The 27202-nt window shown below is 39.0% G+C and overlaps 1 protein-coding gene across 7 annotated transcripts in view; it reads right to left on the bottom strand.

The window, feature by feature from the left end:
- The window catches only part of NOL4 (nucleolar protein 4), a 270953-nt gene that overhangs the window by 25852 nt on the left and 217899 nt on the right, over positions 1 to 27202 (bottom strand). For 6 of the 7 annotated variants that reach the window (XM_075826292.1, XM_075826291.1, XM_075826295.1 and 3 more), the window contains 3 exons: positions 22906 to 23085; positions 21479 to 21670; positions 12642 to 12755 (listed from right to left, as the gene is read on the bottom strand). In XM_075826292.1, coding sequence (XP_075682407.1) covers positions 12642 to 12755; positions 21479 to 21670; positions 22906 to 23085 — 486 coding nt within the window. The remainder of the gene's footprint in view (positions 1 to 12641; positions 12756 to 21478; positions 21671 to 22905; positions 23086 to 27202) is intronic. The other variant, XM_075826296.1, reaches the window with a different exon arrangement.

Here is a 27202-nt window from a genome sequence, read left to right as displayed (position 1 = left end):
ATTGACAGTCATTTTGTATGTCTTCCATTTTCTTACTATTGCACCAACAGTTGTCTCCTTCTCACCCAGCGTCTTACTTATGGTTTTGTAGCCCATTCCAGCCTTGTGCAGGTCTATAATATTGTCCCTGACATCCTTAGAAAGCTCTTTGGTCTTGCCCATGTTGTAGAGGTTAGAGTCAGACTGATTAATTGAGTCTGTGGACAGGAGTCTTTTATACAGGTGACCATGTAAGACAGCTGTCTTTAATGCAGGCACCAAGTTGATTTGGAGCGTGTAACTGGTCTGGAGGAGGCTGAACTCTTAATGGTTGGCAGGGGATCAAATACTTATTTCTCTGTGCACAATGCAAATAAATATATATAATTTTGACTATGTGATTTTCTTTTTTTTTTTATATATATAATCTATCTCTCACTGGTAAAATTAACCTAGCCTAAAAATTCTAGACTGTTCATGACTTTGACAGTGGGCAAACTTACAAAATCAGCAAGGGATCAAATACTTATTTCCTCCACTGTACGTGCGGCTTGATACAGCACATACCACAATAAGACCAGTACCAAAGGCTCAGGAATGGAGATACACAACACCATGGTCTGTTATACACTATATGGATCTAAGTAGTTGATGTAGCCTGTTACATTAGTGACCTTGCCCTTCGTATAGGGTTGTATTCGACAGGATGAGCCTGGTATGCTGTGAGATGGGTTTTCTAGGATCTAATAAGTAAAATTGATATGCCTGGCACGATGTAGTCATTTGCTGAGGTTGTCTGCTGGACTACAGATTTAATCTTAGCATTCTATGAACTGAATGGGCACATTTTGGCATTACTTGATATGGTGTAGTTAGTCTCAATGATATTTGTGTGCAAGCGTTAATACATGCTGCACGGCATGTATTAAACAAGGGAGTTGAGCTAGTATGCAAGCGTAGATGTGCGCAGTATACATCTCATTGTGTATTCAGATATGCCTCCCGGATAGGGACTGTGAAATGTGCAGCAACACTGTCAACACGCCGAAATTTAGCATCATGTAAGGATTGTGGTCTCTGATTGGATTTTATGTCGGGTGAGCCCACCTACTAATTATTATAACACATATGTTCATATTTTGACATGATTTACCTTATTAATGTATTTAGGAAAATGTCTTTTACATATGCACGGAGCACTTTATTTAAATACCATGTTATCGGGCACTAGTCTGCTTCTGTACACATTTGCACCTATATATGAAGTTCTATATTTGTTGATACTATTATAATGTAACATTGCTTAACACTTGGTAATTGATTAATATGTACTGTGATATTATTTATACTCACTGCATGCACCATGTTATTGCTTGAGAAAGGCCCTAGTAGAGTGGGCTGAAACGTCGCGGCTATGGGATAATAAAGTCCTTATTTACTTCACCTAACTTGTCTCGGAATGCTGCCTATTTTTTCCTGATATTTAGGCTGGGTTCACATGGAGCATTTTTGGTGCATTTTTAGATTGTGTTTTTTTTTTGTTTTGGTAGATACACTTCCATTTCTCTCCAATGAGAGTTCATCAACTAAAATAAAAAACATTCTAAAAATGCAACAAAAATGCACCATGTGAACCCAGCTTTATTGATTGGAAGGACACGGAGTCTAAAGGCCCTTTTACACCGGAGCTATGGAGCTATGGAGGGGGGACGAGTGGTCGTTACTCTGATCGCTCGTCCCCATGAATTATTATCATGCCGGCAGCGCGTCTCCCTGTTTACACAGCGAGATGTGCTGCCGACAATGATAATATTTTACTTTTTTTTAAAACGATACGACCAGCAGATGATCAAGCGTTTGCTCGTTCATCGGCTGATCGCTGCCCTGTTTACACAGGGCAATTATCTGCAATGAGCGGTCTATGAACGCTTGTCTGCCCGATAATCGCCCAGTGTAAAACCCCCTTCAGTCCTGAGGCTTGCACCCATGCCAGTGGCTTTAAACATTGCTGCTCTACTCTCCTTTAGAAAAAGGTATATTGTGTCCACTAGATGGCAATGTAACAAATCTAAAACATAGCCAGTTACTAGATTTTGAAAAGATTGTATTAAGTGCTGCAAACTTTGTTTCGGGGAAAAAAATTGCTAAATACATAGGTGGAGCTATTGAAAATCTAATCTTGCAACTCTAAAAATGCTAGAAAAAAAGTATTTTACCATGTATGATTGAAATAGCTACAACCCGTCAGCACATTATGAAAGCCTCCGTCAGCAGAACAATGACAACAGACTTCTATATCCTCCTGACAGCTCCAGCAGGGCAGCTGTGGGTAATTTTATATTTCTGATAGTACCTCAGGGTTATTATTAAATCACTGCTGCTGGTACATGGAGATATTCCGATAATTATATTATATGAGGGAATTAGTAGTTATTCCATTCCTCAATATGATCTTTGAAATTACTCCAAAGGCAAACTTCTACTTAAATTGGTTAAAAATGAATAAACACACTACTTCAGACTATGGCGACAGGGTGACTTTTACAATGCAAATTTGCTGCCAAATGAACTATATTAAAATTGTACGACTGTTGGGGAATTCCTGCATATTAGGGGCAAACAAAAGAAGAAGGGGGATTGTCTGCTGTGCTGGGGCACGTGTGGCACATGTCACCACGTATCCTGTGGACTCTTCAAGGCAAAAATACTCTAAAAGGAAGTTCTAGTCTCTTGCCTACATGAAAAGCTCACTAGAATAGAATGCTTAATAAAGTACAAGAGTTAAACACAACCTGGAGTCATTTATTTGCCATATACCCTAAAAATTCTGAATACCCTAATATGGGAAAGTGTTACAAATCTTCATATCCTGAATTGTAATTTGCCTCTGGTGCCACCGTCCACGGGGCTTTAACAGGTGAACCTCTCGCTTGTTAACACAATTGTGTTTGAATAGTGATCCCTGGCAGCGTTCCCTTGTTACCTGGTAACCAACAAGACTGCATGGCACTCCACACTAGCCGGGGTAAATCATTACCATAGTCCTATTATTTCATCACAAAATACTACATAAAAATAAAGCATTGATATGACTTCTATTACATGACGGCATGCGTGCACTTTATAGAAATATGTTGCATTAAGCTGACCCGTTCATTACGAGGATCGAGTAGACACTTGTTCAGTATGGGCCGCTGCTATGACAACTATCCAGAGGCAAATGTCAGGTCAGCTTGCAGCATGTGTGTCTAGTCCATAATTGCTTTGTCAGGGACCTAATAGCTGCCTTCATCTGCCTCTAGAGTCCTTAAGAGCTAAAAGCAATACTTCTTGCAATTCTTAATGATGAGGTGTTCAATTTACCACTTCAATTTTTATTTTTTTTACTTTTTTGCAGACAGTACTGAAGTATCTATATTCTAAGTCCAGGTGTACTGCCAGCATCTAAGCAGGTAATGCTCAGTGCTAGGCTTAAAGGGGTTATCTGAGGACCAAAAATTGCTTGGGATTTATATTTTTATGTGAAAAGAAGTCACTTAATAATGTACTGTAATTTTTAATTCTGTACTGAATCGTGTAGTTCAAACCCTGTGAGGTAGTGCCGGAAGTCCTGTAGTTTTCCCAATATTGATGACACGGTCCCACGTGACTGAGGGCTTTCTTCCTGTGCCATTCGTGTCGGTGTGTTATCAAGCGCATGACCGCAAGGGGCTGGCACATTGCCTATCACTGTAGTCCCCAAACAGAGCATCAGCTAGCGCTCTACCCGAGACTCCAGGACTGCTCCTGACAACACTGTCCAATTTTGAACAGTGACTTCAGGGGTTTTCTATCACCGGAGGTACCCGAGCAGGGCATCAGTTGGCGCTCTGCCAGTGACTCAAGCACTGCTCGTCCATATATGGACAGTTACATCGGCAGAAATAGAGTCCCCAAGTAGAGGATCAGCTGATGCTCTGCTTGGGAACTCCAGCGATAGGAAACTCCTGACGTCACTGTCCATATATGTACAGTGTCATCGGGAGCAGTGCTGGAGTACCTGGGCAGAGCGCTAGCTAATGCTCTGCTCGGGGACTCCAGTGATAGGCAATGTGCCAGCCCCTTCCGGTCATGCGCTTGATAACACGCCGACAAGAACGGCACAGGAAGCAAGCCCTCAGTCACGTGGGGCCATGTCGGTGCATCATCAATATTAGGAAAACTACAGGATTTCCGGCGTGACTTTGCTGGGTTTGAACTGCACGGTTCAGAACAGAATTAAAAATGAAAGTACAAGAGTAAGTGACTTCTTTTTACATAAATATATAAATCCCAAGCAAGTTTTGGTCCCTGGATAACTCCTTCAATATAAAAAGCAGACAAATCTAGTCTTCATTACTTATTATTGATAACTATATGTATATAAGAAATTTATGCTGCGTGGCCAGGAAAGTAAAAAAGTCTAATAAGTCATATAAACAGATAAATTGAGTTGTCCAGGATAAGAAAACATGGCTGCTTTCTCATAAAAACAGCGCCACACCTGTCCATGTGTTGTGTCTTGTATTGCAGCTCAGGTCCATTGAAGTAAATGAGGCTAAGCTGTAATACCGCACACAACTTGTTGACAGGTGAAGCACTATTCTTGGAAGAAAGCAGACATATTTTTCAAATCCTGGACAATCCTTTAAGGAATAAAGCACACCTAGAAGAAAAACTAGCCAGTGGTAGTGGTCTCAAACAGAATACGAAGTATTCTGTATTATAAACATGGCTTTGTGTGTGTGTCAATGTATACCATAGGGTAGCAGCATTAGGTTGCCTTACGATTCAATTTCTCTGTTAGATCTCGGAAACATAGCCATGTTTCAACTGTAAATATTTTTTTAAGACATGCCTCGGTGTCTAGATATTGTTTACACACTTGTAAGTGGGTTGTCCCACTACCCGATTTACAGGTAGTAACGAAATTGCAATAAATCCTCTTAAAGATACGGGCAATTTTGGCCTTGAGGACAGAATTTTTTATTTTTTTTTCCTTTTCGCATCCCAGCGCTCATAACTTTTTAACTTTTGTTTGACGTAGCTATATGAGACTTTGTTTTTTGCAGGATGAGTTGTACTTTATTTAGGTGCGATTTTTTGGAACTTTTACATTATCATTTTAATTTATATCAATTCTTATTTTGGTAAAAATTCAGAAAAAAAAAGCAGTTCCGCTGCAGTTTTTATTTTTTATGTTACAGCATACACTGATCATCATAAATGATGCTATAAATCTATTGTGCAGGTTGTTACAGTCGTGACCATTCCAAATATGTGTATATTTATGTTTTAAGACTTATATTTAATAGCGTTTATTTATTGTAAAAAATGTGCATTTGTGTGTATTATTTTTACAGATTTTTTTATTTAACATTCCTTCTTTTTTTAAATTTTATTAACTTTACCTAATTTTCAATACCATAGTTTTTTTTTTTACACAGGCAGTTGTTAGGGCATACGTAAGTATGCCCCAACAAGGGAAAATATGGTCAGACAGAACTTGGGTTCCTCTATGGACCCTGAGCTGTCTGCCCATATAAGGTATGACTCTCCATCGCGTCACAGGGATTTCCTGTGACGCTAACAATCAGCTTTAATCACAGCATTCAAAGGGTTAACGGTAGAGCTCAGAGATTTCTCTGATGTCCTCTGTTGGAGTGGCTATATATTACATCTAACTTATCCTGAGTGCTGCGCATGAGTCGAGCATAGACGTCAAGCGTTGGCAACCAGTTGAAGAGTCTCTACAGTTCTGAATACATTAGGACATAAAGTGTGTGATATATATATATATATATATATATATATATATATATATATATATATATATTGTACAGTAAATAAACAGTATATATAGTATATAATACAAGTTGTATTACAAGCACATGGGGGGGGTTATAAAAATTGGTGCAAAGGAGTAGTAGTAGTAGGATGGCTTCATTTATTTTCAAAAGGGCCTCTAAAAATTAGATCTGGAATCTTATTGGTTGCTATGGGGACCTCCTCCAGTTTTCCTTTGCACACATTTTTTATAAGTCTTCATTATATGTACTTATTTCCATCCACTTTATTTATAAAAGAAACCCTTTTAATGTCTATATAATGTCTACACCGTAAATAACAGTTTCTCACAGTGATACAACATGACTTATAAAATGATCAGCCTTAAACTTTCTGTTCCAGGCAGAAAGAATGTTTCCCACTCATCATGCATTAGAAAGAGTCATCCAAACTACATTGTTACTCCCACGGCTCTCTCACAGATGTTAAGTCAGATGTCACTGTCATGTAAATGCTAAAAATGTAGTATTATGATCTGTGTCCATTAAACTCAGATAGAAAGTAACTTCACCTACAGACATTTTTGTGTCAGTCACTCAACAGAATAAAAGTTTTGTGAATAAAGCATAATTCAAATGTTCCTATGTAATGGGAGCAATTCAGAAAGATAACTAAACCAGAGTACTGTATCAAAAACTTTTAAAGCGTATCTAACTTTTCAGGTGACTTTTCAGAATAAGCTGATTTACATACTGTATATGTGTGCATGAGCAATTACACTACTTATGGCCAATATATGACTAGTATATGGCATTGTTTAATAGTTTTCCCCTTTGCATGTTCTATATCTAATTCTCAGTTTTTTTTCTGAGCACATGGGCAGAACTGTATTTGTCTTTTATAAACTGCACACATAGAATAGGAGAATCCTGCTTTCCTATCTTTATCTATCATATATATATATATATATATATATATATATATATACTTCTATGGGCTGCAGCGTTTGTGTGTCTCTCTCCGCTACTGCTCCCTTCTCCTGCTCCCCCCTCTTCATAAACATCTACGGGCAGCAGTGTCCGTCTCTCTCTCTCTCTCTCTCTCTCTCTCTCTCTCTCCCTCTCTCCCTGCTCCTGCTCCCTACTCTTGCTCACTCCATCTTCAAAAGCTTCTATGGGCTGCATGTCTGTCTTTCTCTCTTTTTCTGCTCACTTCTCCTGCTCCCCCTCCCCTCTCCATAGACGTCTATGGACAGGCTGTGAAGTGACACCCCACCACACGTCCTACAGTCCGTCTCCTCTGCTCTGTAACTTTGCTTGACTACAGGTAGCAGGAAGCAGATTACACACAGAATTTGCATGGATAAAATGACTACATTTAAATAGTAAGTTAATTAAAATATTGATATATATCAGGTATACTATTAGATTAGCATAAGTTGTTTGAAAAGTAAGTATCCTCGGTTACCATAGTCACACAGATTTCAGGACACATTTATGTTTTTCTTGTTCTGTGTAGATCGCATATTCTACAGTGTTATACACAGATTGCAATCACCCCAATCAATGCCAGTCCTTAATCTAGTCTCACTCTTCCTGATACACACACTCACACAGTAGGACCAATTTCATAGTAAGCCTGTTAAATATTTAATCAATTTCACAGAATTTGGTCTCCCTTTCAATTTACAACCTCTTTTTGTGTTTTATATTAAAAATTCTGTTAAAGATCATTTATTTTTGAAAAGCCACCGATCAGCTGTTATTGCCTGGGAAAGCCACTGAGAGCCATACATTACAAACAATGGCCATCCATGCAATGCAGAACGGCTATCTGTTCTGACACATAGAGGGTGGAAAGGGTCCCGAGCTTATGGACAGGGGTTGTAGAGGTAAGACAACTCCATTAACTAATAAAATAAATTTTAAAATCTTTTTTTTTGGCTGATCCTAAATTTCATATATAATATGATAACAAGTAAAAGCAGAGTGTTCACAGCATTTTTTTTTTCCAGATGAGTTTGACAGTAGCGTTTGGTAAAAAAAAAAGCATCATGTTAAAGCGCATAACCTACAATAGTTCCCTTTTCCTTGTCTGTAGTATCTCCTGAACTTGCATGTTATTTTTTGAAAATGTTCTTGCTACTGGTTGTATGAGTGGGAAGGAACAAAGTCATGTGCAGCATAGAAAGGCAGTGTATTTTATAGCAGATAAATCTTCCTCTGAGCACATCCATACATGTAAGCACAAGTGGTCAAGTGGATGCCAAGCTTCCTTAAAGAGGCTCTGTCACCAGATTTTGCAGCCCCTATCTGCTAATGCAGCAGATCGGCGCTGCAATGTAGATTACAGTAACGTTTTTATTTTTAAAAAACGAGCATTTTTGGCCAAGTTATGACCATTTTCGTATTTATGCAAATGAGGCTTGCAAAAGTACAACTGGGCGTGTTGAAAAGTAAAAGTACAACTGGGCGTGTATTATGTGCGTACATCGGGGCGTGTTTACTACTTTTACTAGCTGGGCGTTGTGTATAGAAGTGTCATCCACTTCTCTTCACAACGCCCAGCTTCTGGCAGTGCAGATCTGTGACGTCACTCACAGGTCCTGCATCGTGTCGGCACCAGAGGCTACACTTGATTCTGCAGCAGCATCAGCATTTGCAGGTAAGTAGCAACATCGACTTACCTGCAAACGCCGATGCTGCTGCAGAATCATCTGTAGCCTCTGGTGCCGACACGATGCAGGACCTGTGAGTGACGTCACAGTGCTGCACTGCCAGAAGCTGGGCGTTGTGAAGAGAAGTGGATGACACTTCTATACACAACGCCCAGCTAGTAATAGTAGTAAACACGCCCCGATGTACGCACATAATACACGCCCAGTTGTACTTTTACTTTTCAACACGCCCAGTTGTACTTTTGCAAGCCTCATTTGCATAAATACGAAAATGGTCATAACTTGGCCAAAAATGCTCGTTTTTAAAAAATAAAAACGTTACTGTAATCTACATTGCAGCGCCGATCTGCTGCAATAGCAGATAGGGGCTGCAAAATCTGGTGACAGAGCCTCTTTAAGTACCACAGCTTGGACAGCTACACTATAGGACCAAAGGTATGTGGACCACCCTCATCAAAACCTGTGGGTTGAAAGAATGAAGTACCACATCTGTATACTATAGCTATATATTTAACAATAACAAACACTATATGGCCAAAAGTATCAGGACACCCCTCATAATTGTTGAGTTTAGGTGTTTCAGTCACACCATTGAAAACGTGTGCATAAAATCATGCAATATAGTCATGCAATCTCCATAGAGAATCATTGGTAGTAATATGGGTTGTACTAAAGAGCTGAGTGACTTTAAACATGGCAGTGTCATAGGATGTCCTCTTTGCCACAAGTCAGTTAATTACATTTCTGATCTTCTAGATCTGTCCAAGTCAACTATAAGTGCTATGATTTATGAAGTTGAAGCGAATAGTAAAAAAAAAACCTCAACCACAAAGTGGTAAACGACACAAACTCAAAGAGTAGGGCCACTGAAGCGCATGACGTGTAAGAATCACCGATCCTCTATTGCATCACTCAATACAGAGTTCAAAACTGCCTCTGGGAGTGATATGAAATGGGTTGAGCAGTGGCACATAAGCCAAAGATAACCATGTACCATGCCAAGTGTCAGTTGGAGTGGGGTAAAGCACGACGCCACTGGACTCTGGAGCAATGGAAAAGTGTTTGTCTTAGTATTAGTGTTACATTATGTCAATGCCTTAACAGTTTGGAGAAGGCCCTTTCCTGTTCCAGCATGACTGTGCCCCTGTACACAAAGCAAAGTCCATAAAGACGTGGTTGGGTGAGTTTGATGTGGAGGAACTCGAGTGACCTGCACAGTGCCCTGACATCAACCCCATTAAAAACCTTTGGGATGATTTGGAAAGCTAGTGCATCACCTCACAAATGATCTTTTGGCTGAATGGGCACAAATTTCCACAGACACACTTCAAAATCTCCTGGAAAGCCTTCCTAAAACATTAGAGGACTGTTATAGCCCTCGAAAAGGGGCCCAACTCCAAAATTTTGGAACGGGATAGCCAACAAGCTCATATAGTGGTGATAGTTAGGTGTCCACATACTTTTGGCCAGATAAAGTATGTAACGCTAATTAAATGATATCACTGCAGCAAAGCTCTACCTTATATTAAATTGCTAATCCCCTGCTTGTCACACTTGAGGAAACCATTGACAAATTAGCCAAACCAATCAAACTCTGCTGGTAAACATGAACTTCAGTGAACATTAAAAATAACTCCTAATAATTCTGACATGTAAGAATCACTGTAAAAAGTGACTGTTTAATTGTAACACATTCATTAGCCTTGACTAGTTCCTGTACAAATGTCTTAAAAGGAACATGCACCTCTCTGATCTAAACATCAACTGCTGCAAATTCTACACCTTGTCTCAAGCCCCAACACTGCGGCGGTTCAGCAGCTTGAAAGTCAATTAAAAATCTTCTAATTTAAACTTTTATATATATACAGCAGTTTCTGTGAAATGGGAAATGTTTAACATATGAAGTTGCTGGAATTATTACGCCTCATGCTGTGTGACAAGTAAAGTTCTAATAGAACTTGTATTATTTAGGTACGAGCTTAGTCTGGTGAGTCATTGTGCTGACCCACTTATACAGTCATAATTTGGGGTTTGCTCTGTAAATGCTTACTTGCTTATTCAGAATGTGACTCATCAAACCTATTGTATGAAGTCACCACACTGTGCATTTTAATACACACGTTTATAAGGAATATTGAACTTTTATTGTAACTTGATCCATGGTACAAATTCATTAGATTTAGTTGTATTAATATATTTTTAGTTGTTGTATCACATGGTCACATTTGTCAAAAATGAAAAGGATCCAAGTTCAACATGTTTTCAACTCTAAATGTATTATGTTATATAAATGTCCTAATCCACACCAGGTATTCAGACTATTTCCCGGGATCAGTCATTGAGTTATAACTTGATAGATTCTGATACCTTTTCATGTAAACACATGATGCCAAGATTTTAAGCAAATCTGTCACATCCCTGAGCAGCGAACTTTATAGTTTGCTGACCCTCACACTGAGAAAATCCCTTATATTGTTGTCAGCAAACAATATTTTCTGCTCTCAGGTCATCTGCTCTTTTCTACGACTGATAAGGGATTTAGGGCTAAGGCGATGTTCACTGTTACGGAGCCCGAGGAATGGGCTGTAACTGGGCCAGCTGGGGGCAGTGTGAATTCACCTGGTGTCCAAGGGATTTGACTTGGGCTACTCCAGGGAACGGAGTCTAAGGGCACCCTTTAACCCCTGTACATGGATGTGGAATTCGCTGCAGGGGAACCCCAGGTCGCTACCCCTGGAATAGTCTCTCTTTGTGACGGCTCACATATTGGGTATGGAGTGGTCTGGTGGGCAATACGTCAGGGCAGGATGTGTAATTTCGTTCTGATAAACGTTGCCAATGGTTAGTGCAGGCGGCAGAGGTTGGTCACGGTAAATGTAGCTAATGGTCAGGGCAGGCTGCATAGGTTCGTCACGGTAAACGTAGCTAATGTTCAGGGCAGATGGCAGAGGTTCGTCACGGTAAACGTAACTAAAGTTCAGGGCAGACAGCAGAGGTTCGTCACAGTAAACGTAGCTAATGGTCAAGGTAGGCGGCAGGGACGGATGGTCAGAAACAGGCAAAGGTCGGTACACAGGAATTCAACACTAGACAGCACTGAAGATAGCAGGGATAATCTTGCAACACAAGGAACCCAAGGGAACCAAATTGTTCTGGCAAGGAGTCAAAGGAAGATGTTTTTTTTTTACCAGGCTATTTGTAAGTATTTGATTTTGGCGTGCTCTGACCCTTTAAGAATGCAAGGGTCATAACGTGCGCTAAAAGCCAGTGAAGAACGTCGGCGGCTGGAGCGGCCACCAGACACAGAACGAGAATGAATAGGATGGCAGTGTGGACCAGGACACCAGGGACCGGTGAGTATAGAGCGGCGAGAGGTAGTGGCCATGACATTTTTCCTAAGACCATGTACACATTATTAACTAGTATGTTCAAACATACAGTTGATAAGGTGTGCTTTGTATTAGCAAAAATTAGGAGGTGGAATGTGAATAGAGACAGAACAGTAACCCCGAATAACCACCCCACCTGTACTGAGTACTCTTGTCAAGAGCCTGAAAAAGTCCAAATGGACTAGTAGATCACACCTTTTAATGATAAGTCAATAAAGCCATGCATAAGAAACATTTTGAACACTAAACTACTTATCTGATAACAATATTTCACCATAGTGTAATAAATACAGCATATAAAGTTCTATCTGCTGCAGAACCTACTTGTACAGCAGTACAAATTACTGAAATACTGTATCAGCATTACTTATGATTACTAAGAAGACCGACAACATACAGTAGCCTGACTTGAAGGGGCTGTCTCACCCCAGACAAACCCCGGTGGTGTCGGTGGTGGCTCCCGACACCACCGGAAAACAGCTGGTTTTGCAGGGGGAAGCTGCAGCCAGCTGATACAGGAAAAATTTACTATTACATGGGGGTCATTTCGATAAATGACAGAACAGCTCTCCTTTCTAGCTCAAAGAGCCTAAAATTGTATATGAGAAGGGTTTGCCTTCATGATACAACCCCTTTACCCTATGAGGGCATATCAGTTTTTAAAAATGGAAAATGGCCTAGAATACATACAACACACAATATGAGCTGCGCACCACTATCATAATACACACCATTATCATTAACACAATTATTATCTTCAGTACATTGGGAATGTATGGACATGAACGTACCTGCTGTCTGTCTAGCTTCATCCTCTTGGCAGCATTCCTACTTTCACTCTCACAGGCTGAGGCTAAGATACTTTCTGCTACAGCAGAGGTGAGGTGTGAAGGGATAGGTCGGGACTGAAAAAAAGCACATTAAAGATATATTGGGATTAAACAGCTGTAGATGTGTAGAGTAAAAGTTAAATGGAAACAGGACTGCATTTTCTGAAATGTTACTTTGCAATGCACACACACAAACACACACACAACAACGACAACAGCAAGAACTGAAAGGGGGAAATGAACTGATGACATAATGAAGAAACACAGGATAATCCTTCACCTGGAATATAGCACAATTCATGTTGATCAGTATATTACAAGACAACCATGTCGATAGAATTAAAAAACAAAAAATGTCTGCGCAGTCAACTACACTTTCCAAAACAAAGGAATACGTCCAGCATAAATGTTGGGAGATTTTCCTGGCGTATAGAACGGAGTTACACTACAAACATGGTATGGTCAGAGCCTAACTCTGTTTTCATTATATTTAAAATCCTTTGAATTAACCACACGTAACGGTGGTACCAAAGGATATTGTGGTAACCATTGCCATCCTGTCCACTAACACAAAAAAAAAATATTTCAACTACAATAAACACAACACGAGATAAAAACATCTTCGAAGACATAATATAAAATAGAACACTAAATGCAAATATGTCTGGCTTTCATTGGAAAATGGCGTGATCAGATAACCCTTAAACTGGCTATATGTAAAGGATGTAGTTACATAACATCTATTTCAGAGAGTCACAGTGTGTCCCCCTATCTACCCCACCCTCAGTTTGACAAGCATACAGCATGCTTGCTCAGATTGCCATGGGTCACCCAAGCCCAGTAGGCTCTGGAATCTGCCCAGTATTGCCTGGCACTTAGACCATACCTAGATTCTAGTCTGAGTTCTCATACTATTTTAGCATTGCTGAGAAACTACTACAAAACATTGTTGTTGGCATTGCATCAGTTTGGGAACACACTTGCCCCAACCAAACCACTTTCCATGCTGGTATTTGCTTAGTACAATATTAGAAGAAAAAGTGCACTGTATAAAATGTATTAAAAAAAAAATCATATCCAGCTGGCAAAACACCATATAATTGTGTTAAAGTGGATCTGTCACTAGTTTAGTAATGCCCTATCTCCTAGCTAATCTAATAGGCGCTGTCACACTGATAATGCTAGTGAAGATTGTGTCCCAAAAAGTTTATTCTAAGAGTTATTAGCTTTTTGCTAAATATGCAAATGAGCCTATACTTGACAAAAATGGGTCTCAACAGCAGCGATTCTCCTGAGATGGAGCCTCCTCAAAGCCACTATGGGCTTTCATCGGAAAAAATAAATAAAAACGGAGGAAAATATAGTCTAAAAATGAAAATTCAGGTAACCAAGTCCCGTTGCTTTCACACAAGACTGTGCATAGTTAAAGGAATTATTTGAATTAACTTAAATTATTGTCAACTGTTCCTACAAATACAAAAATTTCATGCCAATGATAAATACCCTGTGAAATGTAACGCATTATATAGAATGTATATTTATGTCGCATGACACAAAAACAGCACATTCTCCAAAGATTGTGCAAAGATTTATTTTAATACTAAACTCCTGTATCCACGATGTAATGATTTCTTTCTCAAGAACAGTTAGAGGATCATGAACATCTATGTGCCATTGCATGAAATATTAACCTAAGAACAGATATAGGTATAGAATAGATTGGTCACATATGAAATCTAATACTCTATGGAAAAATTACTATGTGAAAATGTATTTGAGAAATAATGACAGTCAATGTGATATGCTGTTCTGTAAAAAAAATTTAGTTTTCTTTTCCTTTCTGAAATCACCTTCCTGGAACATTAGGAGATGTAATATTTAGCTATGGATAATTCCCGGTCAAATCAAGTCAATTGATACACTGCCAGAGGCCTACAATGTTTTATGGGTTTTATAACCATGAAAATAAAGAACACATTGACAATACTTACATGTTCATTGTTTTTAAAAGCATATTACAGATTATGTCCTTAAACAAAAGCAACAATCAACTTTTATAATAACATAAAGTTGAGCTACCATTTATGACGATGAAGGTTGCTATCCATTAATACATATAAAGGATCAACATTAATGGAAAATGTCAATCACTTCCTCTCGTCTCATAGTGTGCAGTAATCACAAAACGGTTGTTGGCATTATGACAGCATACAACTGCTTAGCGCAACCATAATCACTATTGTCACATACTAGTAAAGATGCCCAACCTTCTCCTGTATTGGACCCACTCTACCCTAAATATTATTTGTGTGCCAGACCACTCCTCCCGTAACTGTCTCATTATTATGCTAAACTACTTCTTCACCAACTCTACTAATAGCCAGAGCATTCCTTCCCATCTTATGTGCCAAACTACTCTTTCAGTATGTGTCTGACCACCCCTTCCCCAGCTGTCTTATATGCTAAACTACTCCTTCACCAACCTCCTTACGTGACAGACGCTATTGCACCGTATTTTGCACAGCATCAGTGTCAGCACAGGAGAGAAATCACACATGGGCTATATAAGTGTCTCTAGAAGGGGAAACAGTACAGTAATGAAGATATTATGTAAGAGCTAGTGAAGGCAGCAGCATCCTGGATTCACACAATTCGAATCCAGCATGTATTACTGAGAGGGACACAGACACATGCGCCAAGTGGCGTTGTTTAGTATTCCTTGAAGTGTATGGCCACCTTAACAATAGCTTAAATGGCACTACAACAGTGGTATACAGAAGAGCAACCCTCAACACACAGCCCATCGAACTGGATTCCACTGCTGTAAGCTAAGAAAAGAAAACTGAGGCTCGATTGGGCCCAGGCTCACCAAAATTGGACAGCTGAAGATTAGAAAATGTTCTGGCCTGAGTAAACTCTGTTATGTCCAACTTAATGCCGCACCATGCAGATGGTAGGGTCAGAATTTGGTGTCCATCTATTGACACTCGTTCCCCTGTGTCAACAGTTTAGTCTTGATTTAGTAATTTAATAATGTGGTAATGTTTCGTGACACACATTAACCCCTTAATACAAATTAACCATGTTTCAAATGCTGAAGCCAAAATAAAAGTATTGTTGTTGACTATGCGCATCCCTTTACAGCCACAATTTACACATATTCTATGCCATGACAACGCGATCAGGGTACTTCAATAGTTAATGACTCAAAGTTCCACTTAAGTGATACTTGTGTGATATAAATAATATTAATACCATATTCTTAACCAAAGCTAACCTTATATTGGTGACACTGGCATTTCACGCTAATATTACGCTAAATTTCTCTAAAGTGGTAACTAAGCAACCTAATCATTGAACAGTCTGATATGACCTCCTGTTGGCATAGCAATAGATACTGTCCTTGTCATAAAGGAGATATACCTTGCACAGAACACTGGTTATTTATGGTTGTTTTATAGTCAAAATAGTTTAGAATAGAAATGTGAATTTGTACTATGTTCTTAGTTAATTAATACAGAACACAAAAAGTAAGTTTGACTTACAATTTGGGCTAACAATAAATATAACGTTCTTTTCCAAACTCTTTAAATATTAACATTTTTCTTTCTCAAGACACTTAATGATGTAACAACAACTTACAATGTATACAGCCACAAAAAAATCCTCATCCCTGACCTAAAATGGCGAAGAGTCATCAAGTGACCAAACTGCAGTGATGATGAACTAATAATGACCACATATATGTGTAGATGGCTCTCGCCTAGTTGTGTTTTATCATGTCCTTCAAACTTTGGACACCTTTGCAATGAACGAGCATCATTTCCATCTCATAATTAATATTTCCAAACATATACAGTATGTCTATAAATCATAAACTCATATTAGGATCAAGCAGTGTTTGCCAGCTTTAGTAATACTCTATGAAATATTGTCATCGTGTTCTGGCCCTTGCTTACCTGGACTATTCTTTATAATTATAATACACTACTGAAGGCTTTTTCAATTTCTGTCAATTATTCGTCGAGCTACTCAAAGTACTAATTAAAATGTATTCAACAAATAACAGTGAAACAAAAAGATAAAATAAATTGAGTGACAACGCTAGGCTTCCAAAGCAATGCATGGTGATAGGAGAGGTTTATATAAGGACATATTTCTACACTTAGCCTATTTTTAAAACCTTTCAGCTATAATTTTCCTGTGAGGACATGCTGTGAAAGTAAGGTTATTTGAAAATAATGGTATTCGGTATCCAGGATCTGATGCTTACTCTGTGTTTTCGTGATTGCCTACTTGTATAGGAATATTTGTATTGTCCTGTCTAAATATCACACATATTGTCTGTCTATCTATAGATCTATAGAAGACTGGTAGAAGTACAGAGTAGCTTACATATTGTTGCCAACAAAAGATAATTTAAGTTAAAAGACTACTATCTCATATAATTTTCACCAACACCAGAAGAATGTGTCAGTTCAGGAAACTTCTTGACCCTAAGGCTATGTTCACACGGGGTCTTTTGCCGAGTTTTTTGACGCGGAAACCGCGTCGCAAAACTCGGCAGAAACGGCCCGAGAACGCCTCCCATTGATTTCAATGGGAGGCGTCGGCGTCTTTTTCCCGCGAGCAGTAAAACTGCCTCGCGGGAAAAAGAAGCGACATGCCCTATCTTCGGGCGCCTCCGCCTCCGACCTCCCATTGACTTCAATGGGAGGCAGGAGAAAGCGTGTTTTCTGCCCGCGGCGCTCAATGGCCGCGGGCGAAAAACGGCGCGATCATTGCTATTCACACGGAGTATTTTGGGGGAGGAATATCTGCCTCAAAATTCCGTTTGGAGCTTTGAGGCAGATATTCCTCCCCCAAAATACTCCGTGTGAACATAGCCTAAGTTGGCAGAAGTTTTAGAAGCTCGGTCATTTTCAAAAGCAAAATAGACAGGGAGACAAAATAATATTTAAGATGTGGAGAGGAAATTGCTACCAAGAACATCAGGCAAAGATAACTTTTAGTCTTGCTGACCTTATTTTTGGTAAATACCCTATCTTAAAAAAGTATTAATTCACAGCTACAGAGTCAATAAGGAAGACACTTATTTTATTCTGGAAACGTCTGTATTTACCTGCTTATTGTAAGGGATTGTCCATTCTTATAGACTATATAAGTTTAACCATTATACAGTATAAAAAAGTTTAACCAAATGCTAATATACATTATTTCAACAACTCACCATTTCTAATATTTTTTCCCTATCAGTAAATAAAAATCATTCTTGTTTACATCCAGAAAATTCATACACACCTAAGGGTCAGTTCACACAGCATTGTTTTAGAGCTGATTTTGACACGGAAAGGGTATGTTTACACGCACTGTTTTCAGAAGTAATTTGGGCGTTTTACGCCTCGAATTACGCCTGAAAAAACGGTTCCATTACGCCTACAAACATCTGCCCATTGCTTGCAATGGGTTTTACAATGTTCTGTTCCCACGAGGTGTAATTTTACACGTCGCTGTCAAAGGACGGTGCGTAAAAAGACGCCCGCGTCAAAGAAGTGCATGTCACTCCTTGGGATGTTTTTGGAGCCGTTTTTCATTGACTCCATTGAAAAACAGCTCCAATAACGTCCGTAAAATACGCCGCGAAAAACGCGAGTTGTTGAAAAACTTCTGAAAATCAGGAGTTGTTTTCAGACGCAAACAGCTCCGTAATTTCAGACGTATTTTGCTACTGCGTGTGAACATACCCAAACCGTGTCAGAATCGGCACCAAAAAAAATCCCTAAATTGCCCCACATTGATTTTAATGGGAGGCAGAGGCTTTTTTTCCTGGTGGCTTTTGACCGCATGCTCTTTCTTGGAGTGGTTTCCGCCTCTGACCTTCCATTGAAATCAATGGGAGGCAGGAAAAAAACACTGTGCTCGTTAAAGCATTTTTTCCTGCGGATTTTGACGAAAAAGCGTCTCACGGTTTTTGCACCTGATTTATTAAAAAAAGCCTAAATAAAAGTGTAAAAAAAAAAAAACTATGCAAAACACGAATAAAACGTGTCAAAAAAAAGCTGGGATTTCTTAACTCTGCCTCAAAATTGCAGATTTTTTCTGGCTGACAAAGTATGCAGAGTGAATACTGGGTATGTTCACACGGTCAGGATTTGCACCAGCCAAATCCACTCTGGATTTTAAGAATAATCCACTGCAGGTGAAACTCAAATCTCTGCTGCGGATTGGCATGCGCATCTTCCCCTGGGTCAACTCCGTTGAAGTTCATTGTTCATTGAATACTTGTCGATTGTGTCAGGATTTAGGTGTGGAATCCACACCCTGACAGACTCCACAATGTGTGAACATGGCCTTATACTTCTCACATCTGAGTGTTTGCTACAATGTATCCAGTTTATGGACACTTATGTGAGATAAACTCAACAGCTGTACAAATCTCTCTCCTGTTCTACGACCCCATGCACACAACCGTAATTTTTATCCGCAATTACGGATACGTAATTGCGGATAAAAATACGGATTCATTCATTTCTATGCACACCTTCCCGTATATTTAGTAAGTGTCCGGGCCTTAGAAATGACTCGCAAAAAATAGGGCATGTCCTATTTTTTTAATTTGCGGACCGTGCTCCTATACTTTATAATGGATGCATGGCCCGCAAATGCAGGGACAGTCCGAGCCCGTAATCACGGACCGTACACACGGCTACAGATGTGTTAATGAGGCCTTAGGGTTTGCTACAATGTCACAGTGCAAGTTAGTGCTATGAGCCTGAGTCCAGGATGTTAATATCACAGAGGACTTCCTAGACTGGATACGGTGTCACATGCCCTACACTTTGAGAAGTATGTATGGTTTTCATTCTCTGAATGGTCCCATACAGACAACAAGAAGACATCTTGAAAATGGTGAGGAATTGAAAACAAAGTTTATTAGAGAATTGTATAACTTTACTTACTACAATAGTTAGCTTAATAAGACTGAACAACCCATTAATGTGAAGACTGAAGTATAATATTCATTTCTAATATTCATAATCGTATTTAAACAATATAAAGCAGGAAAGATTAAGCTTTTCAAAGGGACTTCATTTTTTTATTCTTCACACTATCCATGCCCCTTACCTCAGTAGGGGTGCATTCTACACATTGTAGTGAAAAAGAGGATTGAAAACATGCCCTGGCCTTTAATAAAAGTCTAAATGCTCAAAAGTAATAACATCTACGATAACTAGATTCCATTTGCCTCATGATGGCAACATATTACTGAGATATTCTTCCCTAGAAGCAATGCTTTCAGGGGAGAACACCTCCATAATACAGTGTGCAATGGAATATCCCCCAAAAAATTCGGAAGTCAACAGAAAAAACGCTCTGTATGCCTCTATATGAAATCGAAGTTATAGAGGTACAGTATGACCCATAGAAATCTATGGCGCAGTAAAACAGCTCTGTACAACTTGCCATAATACTGTACTGTGCATGTGCCCTAAAGAAGCAGATATCTTCACCAAGCTTAGCTACCAAGTGGAAAATTCACATATACCTTCGAAGAACTGCTCGCAACAGATAAAGACGGGACATTTAGGCTGTGGCTACATGAAGAAAGATAGTCGCAGGAGAATCACAGTAAAACTGCAGTTGATTTAGATATGCAGATATATAAAATAAAGTCTCGGCAGATCTGGACTAAATAAGACTGCAAAGGGCAGCATTAAAGAAAAAGGTAAATTAAAGTTGTAGTTAGAGAGGTATTTAAAAACTAGATCCACAAAGTTTCATAACCCTTCTCCGACACAGCTTATAAGTATAAAACGGATAATAAAAATGATACTATTTTATGATAGTTATGGACAGACATACTGCAGCCCCTGCAATTCAGCAAGGCTAGGCATGGACCTCTGTGATAACGTGTCCATAGCGGTTAACACATATCATTCTTGGGTTTAAATCAGTTGTCATGCTCCTGACCTGCGCTAGACCATGTCCAAAACAATGGCCCAATCTGTAACTATTTACAGTACAATATATTTACTTTTCCCCTAATACATAGCTATCAGGGAGGGAATTGCTTTTATGAAGTAGCCTATCAGACATAAGGCAAATGAAATGGGAAGGTCAAAAAAGATTCAGATAGGCCTCAAGTTGACGATCATATCATGGATCTGTACAATCTCTGACTTCTATAGGGCCCTACTGATGCCTAATGCCTCTATATGGATGAATATGGAGTTTTCCATTGTCAAATTCCACATGAATCCAACAGAAAAATAGCAAATGCTCCATCAGAAGCGGTCTTATGAAGCCATTCTTTCCCATAACATAGCACCATAATATGGCTCCATATTACGGCTCCATATGTTGGCACGTGGCTCTGCTGTGTGAATGAGGGCGTAATGCGTAAATTGCTCATTTCTTGGGATAAATAAAATGTCAAATAGCTCAAAATAATTTTTTCTAATATTAAAAAATAAAATAAAAATAAGAAATTATTTTAGAACCAAAAAGCAAGTGTCATATAATTTGCAAATGTCTGGATTGTAATTTTTATTTTACCGGAATATATACTGTATGTCAACTCTGTTTTGTTAAGTCTGTCTTGAGGGCCCTGGTAGATGATAAGACACAGGTTTATTTTACTTAAGGAACAAATGGGGAAAATTCAGGAATGATGAGAGGATTACAATGTTTTAACTAATAGAACCAGGGTGTAAAATAAAGACACTAAGATGAAAACAAAATAGTGTCATGAAGTTACATATGGGTTTTGATGGGCTTGATTTTACGTCAAAACTCACCATCTCAAAACCACTTCTTTTCATCCGCCTGCAGGACTTGAGGTAAGTGCGTATGCGTTTTCTGGCACGCTCTTGGTACTCAGGGAATTGTCGCCTGCATGAGTCAATGATTGCTTGGATCTTTTCTTTTGGCTGCTTAGAGATAGGGACCATTCGGTCCAAGTTTTCATCTACAAACAGCCTGACAAACATCTGTTGGTAAGAGGGAGACAGAGGAGAAGGGGTTGGAGGACTGCTCTTGTCTCTCATCTTACTACCATAGATTTTTTTTATTGGAATAGATACTTTGTCATGAGAAGAAGATGATTGGTAAAAAAAGAAGAATAATCCTAGGCCAAATATACTTCCTTATGAAGATATCTCAAGGCAGCGGGTAGAAGCAAAATGATTAACATTGCAAAAACACATAAAATCCCATAAAATAAAAAATGTAGTATACATTGTTTTACAGTATCACGCATTCTGTCACTCTACAATTCAAAGAAAAGCATGAACACAAACATTCATAAAAACCACAAAACATATAACAAGCAGCACAACACAAAACTCTAGTCTTGTTATTATCATGGGAATGTGAGTCCCTTGGGGAAATAAGAGAAAAGAAATTACTGCAAAAATAAAGAATGAACATAAAATAGTGGTTATGTAGAAGTCACTTCTTCAAAGGCACATACAGCTTACATAAGACATCATCTACAGTCTTACTGAAGACATTTTGCACATCAAAATCATATTTTTTTAAAAAGCTATATTTAAGTTTTTGGTTGGTTTGGCAACCAGTTACAGCAAAATGCCTATATTTAATTATCAAAAGGCAGTGAATCATAAAAGCCCCTCCAATGTATTATCAGCTTGTAACATCTAAAAAGTCAATTTACAAAAAAGTGAAAACCATCAACTTATGTTATTCGCCAAAATATAAACCATGCAATTATTTAACCCAAATTATTAGGTGCAGTCTGTAAAAATTGTTTTGAAAAGCTTAAATATAGAATGCAAAAAAAAATGATAAAAAATTCAGTTTCTGAACCCAATTTCTAAGCAAACTTAATGGAGTGGCAAATGCACGTTCTAAAAGCTGTAATATGTATTCTTCCAGTAGAACAGAAATGTCGCCTGTACACAAATATGGTTTAAATAATCAATAAAAATGTTACTGTTTTTATCACATTCAGATCATTTTTGATAGTCTACAAAGACTATAAAGACTGCAACAAAAAATGAATATACACCATGGATCATAGAGAATTATGTAACGTGAAGCAGCATATAGCTATTGGCAATAAAGTTCCAAAGTCATCTGATCCCTGTAGCCAAAACAACTGAACAAAACGGAGAAATTGTACCCCATAGGCATAACCACAGTAGCGACCAAGCACAGTAGAGGCATTTGTCCTGCAGGTTTGCTTGTCACAATAATAACTTACATTAAAAGCTTTAAGGCGTTCTGCCTCCACTCCGTCTGCTTCAGTTGCCTTCTCAACATCCTCATGGTCATCGTGGTCATCTTCATCTTCATCACCCCGGTTCAAAGATAAATCTTCACCACAACCACCTACACTTTCATTTTTTCCAGAGTCATAGCTGGAGTAGCTATGTGCTGGAGACTGAGAAAAGAAGGAGATGCATCAGATTCATTATTATTCTATTATAGTAAACATTCAACCACAAAAAATGAATCAGATGTGAATTAATTTGATGGTAAAAGTTGGATATTGCACCTATGCACATATTTCAGCAATAAACCATTTCTGTTATATTGTACATCATATCACATATAAGATCATAAATGATTCCTCAAACGATAAAATTTTCATACATTCTTAGTTCTTCTCTATGGGTCATCTAAAATAGTCCCTAGACTTGTCTACCTTTCTACTATATATGGCATACTTAATGGGTATCAGCTTATATTATATGCTAAGCCCTTTACAGTATACTCACCATGGTCATGTCACTATATCCTATGCTACGTATTTATTGGGAATCAGGTGATTGGTAAAGATAGGTCATGGATTAACAAGTACTTTTTTAACATGTGTAATAAACACAAATGTAATCTCTGCCACTTTCATAAAAAAGAAAGAAATTCATTTATTCCCGATGGATCAATCCCCATATTTTTCATCACTGAGTACATTTAAAAATCACTTAATAGCAATACAAAGATCATTACTGAAAAAAAATAAGACGTATATACAGTGAAGGAAATAAGTATTTGATCCCTTGCTGATTTTGTAAGTTTGCCCACTGTCAAAGTCATGAACAGTCTAGAATTTTTAGGCTAGGTTAATTTTACCAGTGAGAGATAGATTGTATAAAAAATAAAAAAAACAGAAAATCACATTGTCAAAATTATATATATTTATTTGCATTGTGCACAGAAAAATAAGTATTTGATCCCCTACTAACCATTAAGAGTTCAGCCTCCTCCAGACCAGTTACACGCTCCAAATCAACTTGGTGCCTGCATTAAAGACAGCTGTCTTACATGGTCACCTGTATAAAAGACTCCTGTCCACAGACTCAATTAATCAGTCTGACTCTAACCTCTACAACATGGGCAAGACCAAAGAGCTTTCTAAGGATGTCAGGGACAAGATCATAGACCTGCACAAGGCTGGAATGGGCTACACAACCATAAGTAAGATGCTGGGTGAGAAGGACACAACTGTTGGTGCAATAGTAAGAAAATGGAAGACATACAAAATGACTGTCAATCGACATCGATCTGGGGCTCCATGCAAAATCTCACCTCGTGGGGTATCCTTGATCCTGAGGAAGGTGAGAGCTCAGCCGAAAACTACACGGGGGGAACTTGTTAATGATCTCAAGGCAGCTGGGACCACAGTCACCAAGAAAACCATTGGTAACACATTACGCCGTAATGGATTAAAATCCTGCAGTGCCCGCAAGGTCCCCCTGCTCAAGAAGGCACATGTACAGGCCCGTCTGAAGTTTGCAAATGAACATCTGGATGATTCTGAGAGTGATTGGGAGAAGGTGCTGTGGTCAGATGAGACTAAAATTGAGCTCTTTGGCATTAACTCAACTCGCCGTGTTTGGAGGAAGAGAAATGCTGCCTATGACCCAAAGAACACCGTCCCCACTGTCAAGCATGGAGGTGGAAACATTATGTTTTGGGGGTGTTTCTCTGCTAAGGGCACAGGACTACTTCACCGCATCAATGGGAGAATGGATGGAGCCATGTACCATCAAATCCTGAGTGACAACCTCCTTCCCTCCACCAGGACATTAAAAATGGCTCGTGGCTGGGTCTTCCAGCATGACAATGACCCGAAACATACAGCCAAGGCAACAAAGGAGTGGCTCAAAAAGAAGCACATTAAGGTCATGGAGTGGCCTAGACAGTCTCCAGACCTTAATCCCATCGAAAACTTATGGAGGGAGCTGAAGATCCGAGTTGCCAAGCGACAGCCTCGAAATCTTAATGATTTACAGATGATCTGCAAAGAGGAGTAGGCCAAAATTCCATCTAACATGTGTACAAACCTCATCATCAACTACAAAAAAAACATCTGACTGCTGTGCTTGCCAACAAGGGTTTTGCCACCAAGTATTAAGTCTTGTTTGCCAAAGGGATCAAATACTTATTTCTCTGTGCACAATGCAAATAAATATATATAATTTTGGCTATGTGATTTTCTGTTGTTTTTTTTAGATAATCTATCTCTCACTGGTAAAATTAACCTAGCCTAAAAATTCTAGACTGTTCATGACTTTGACAGTGGGCAAACTTACAAAATCAGTAAGGGATCAAATACTTATTTCCTTCACTGTAGTTAAATCAAAGAACGATAACACCGACAATTCATACTTGACATTCACTGCAAAGACTTCATAGTGGCCAAACAAAACATTCCTCTATCTTTATTGCCGTGTTGGGCTACATTTTAGCATGCGAATTATGGCAGCAACAGCCGGATTCCCAGTGAACCGAATTAGATTGCGATAGATATTAACCTTTGCTATTCTATAAGCAAGCAGTCCTTTTTTTTCATTTGTAAGACAAGCCTGCATGATAGATCTGAATGAATGACGGCATAAAATATTGGGGAATAGTAAGCATTACGTGTTAAAATAAGAAGCTTGTGATATAAACTCTATGCCGTTTTAAATAAATCCCCATCAACTAAAGATTCTGGGGGGAATTTATTAAAACTGATATTTTATATGCCAATCTTAATCTGCAATACACTGGAGTAAGATGCACTTGAGTTATTAAAAAGTGCATCCTAATAAATTAGGCAGATTTCTGGGAGTCCGCATGCCAAAAAGTCAAATCTACGGCAGGTATGAGCTGGCGTAGATTTGCGTTCTAATTTTTTGCCACTTTCTGGCATAAAATATAATAAATTTGTTGGGCAGTGAGTATTCCCACACCTGCTAATAAGCCACGCCCACTTAAAAAACCTGGCGTTAAGTGTTTAATAAATTCCCCCATTGGGTCACATTTCTCAAACACAACATTTTTATTCCAAATTTCGTGACTCCCTATATGAATTAATGCGTATTCATAAAGGGAGCTAAAACATGAGGCTTTTCTTTCCTCTGTGACATGATGAGCCTGTATAATTAATATTCTAAATGCTATTCTGCTGTCACGCAGGGTTCGTGGACCCACTGGGTCGTACCGCCCTGGTGGTATGGCAGCTGGCCAACAGGGTGCAGGTCAGAGTCTATAGTTCATATAGGGTACCTGTGGCAGCTCGGACAGTAGCAAGGCAGGCTTGGCAGGAACTAGGCAGCAGGTAAACGTCAGGCGTGGAGAAGTAGGACAGGCATCGTATACAGCACAGCCTGGCTACAGCTCAGCCCGGCACTAGATGAGGATATAGGTTATAGGATACAGGAACAGGGAACACTGGCAGCAGGAAACACTAGGGGACCTTTTGCAAGACAAACTTGGAATACAACAGGATGGATATGGGAGGATGGGGCTGGGACCTTCTAATAGCACAGGGTGATCTGGGAGCAATTAGCTCAATCTCCAACATGCATGCGCTCTGGCTTCTTAAGTCTGGACTGAGCTCGTGAGCGCACCCTGGTGGTCACTGTGGAGCAGGACGGCCGTATGTGCAGACATCTCTTGAGAGAAGGGCGTCGACTTGATGGAAGGAGTTCGTGGTCAGTGACCACGGACGTTACATCTGCATTTATTGAAAGGGCCCTATAATCATTTAAAAAGCAAGGTAATCCTCTATCTCCACCACTCCCAATTGGGGAATACAGGGCAGTGCTTTAGTCACCTCAGATTCCCTTTAAGAACATGACCGGGTGTCATTCAGCATTTTCATATAATTATGAGCCCTATGTGATATATAGGATATTGTCATTTACCATGCTGTTCATCCTGAGCAGTGATCCATCCTTCTTATAATTGGTATAATTTACTTTGTGGTAATAACCATAAAATCTCAGTATTGAAAAGAATTGCCATAAAATTAGTGATAATAACATTCCGCTGGCAAAATCAGCACAATCCATAAAATTAAAACCGATCATCTTTTTGTGTGAAAACTGTTCCCACAAAAAATACACAACCTAGTTTCTCTTCTAGTCACATTTAGCACAATTAATCAGGTTAGAGAAATGTTATACAGCCAGGGGGGCAGGCTCAAGCTGTGGGGCTTCTAATGATATTTGTGCAATCTTGACTCTGTGAATGGGTACTTGAATTTATGGACATCTTAAATGAGCTAA

Source organism: Rhinoderma darwinii, chromosome 5, assembly GCF_050947455.1.
Source record: "Rhinoderma darwinii isolate aRhiDar2 chromosome 5, aRhiDar2.hap1, whole genome shotgun sequence".
Classification (NCBI taxonomy): Eukaryota; Metazoa; Chordata; class Amphibia; order Anura; family Rhinodermatidae; genus Rhinoderma; species Rhinoderma darwinii.
This window is presented reverse-complemented; position numbering and strand designations above follow the sequence as displayed.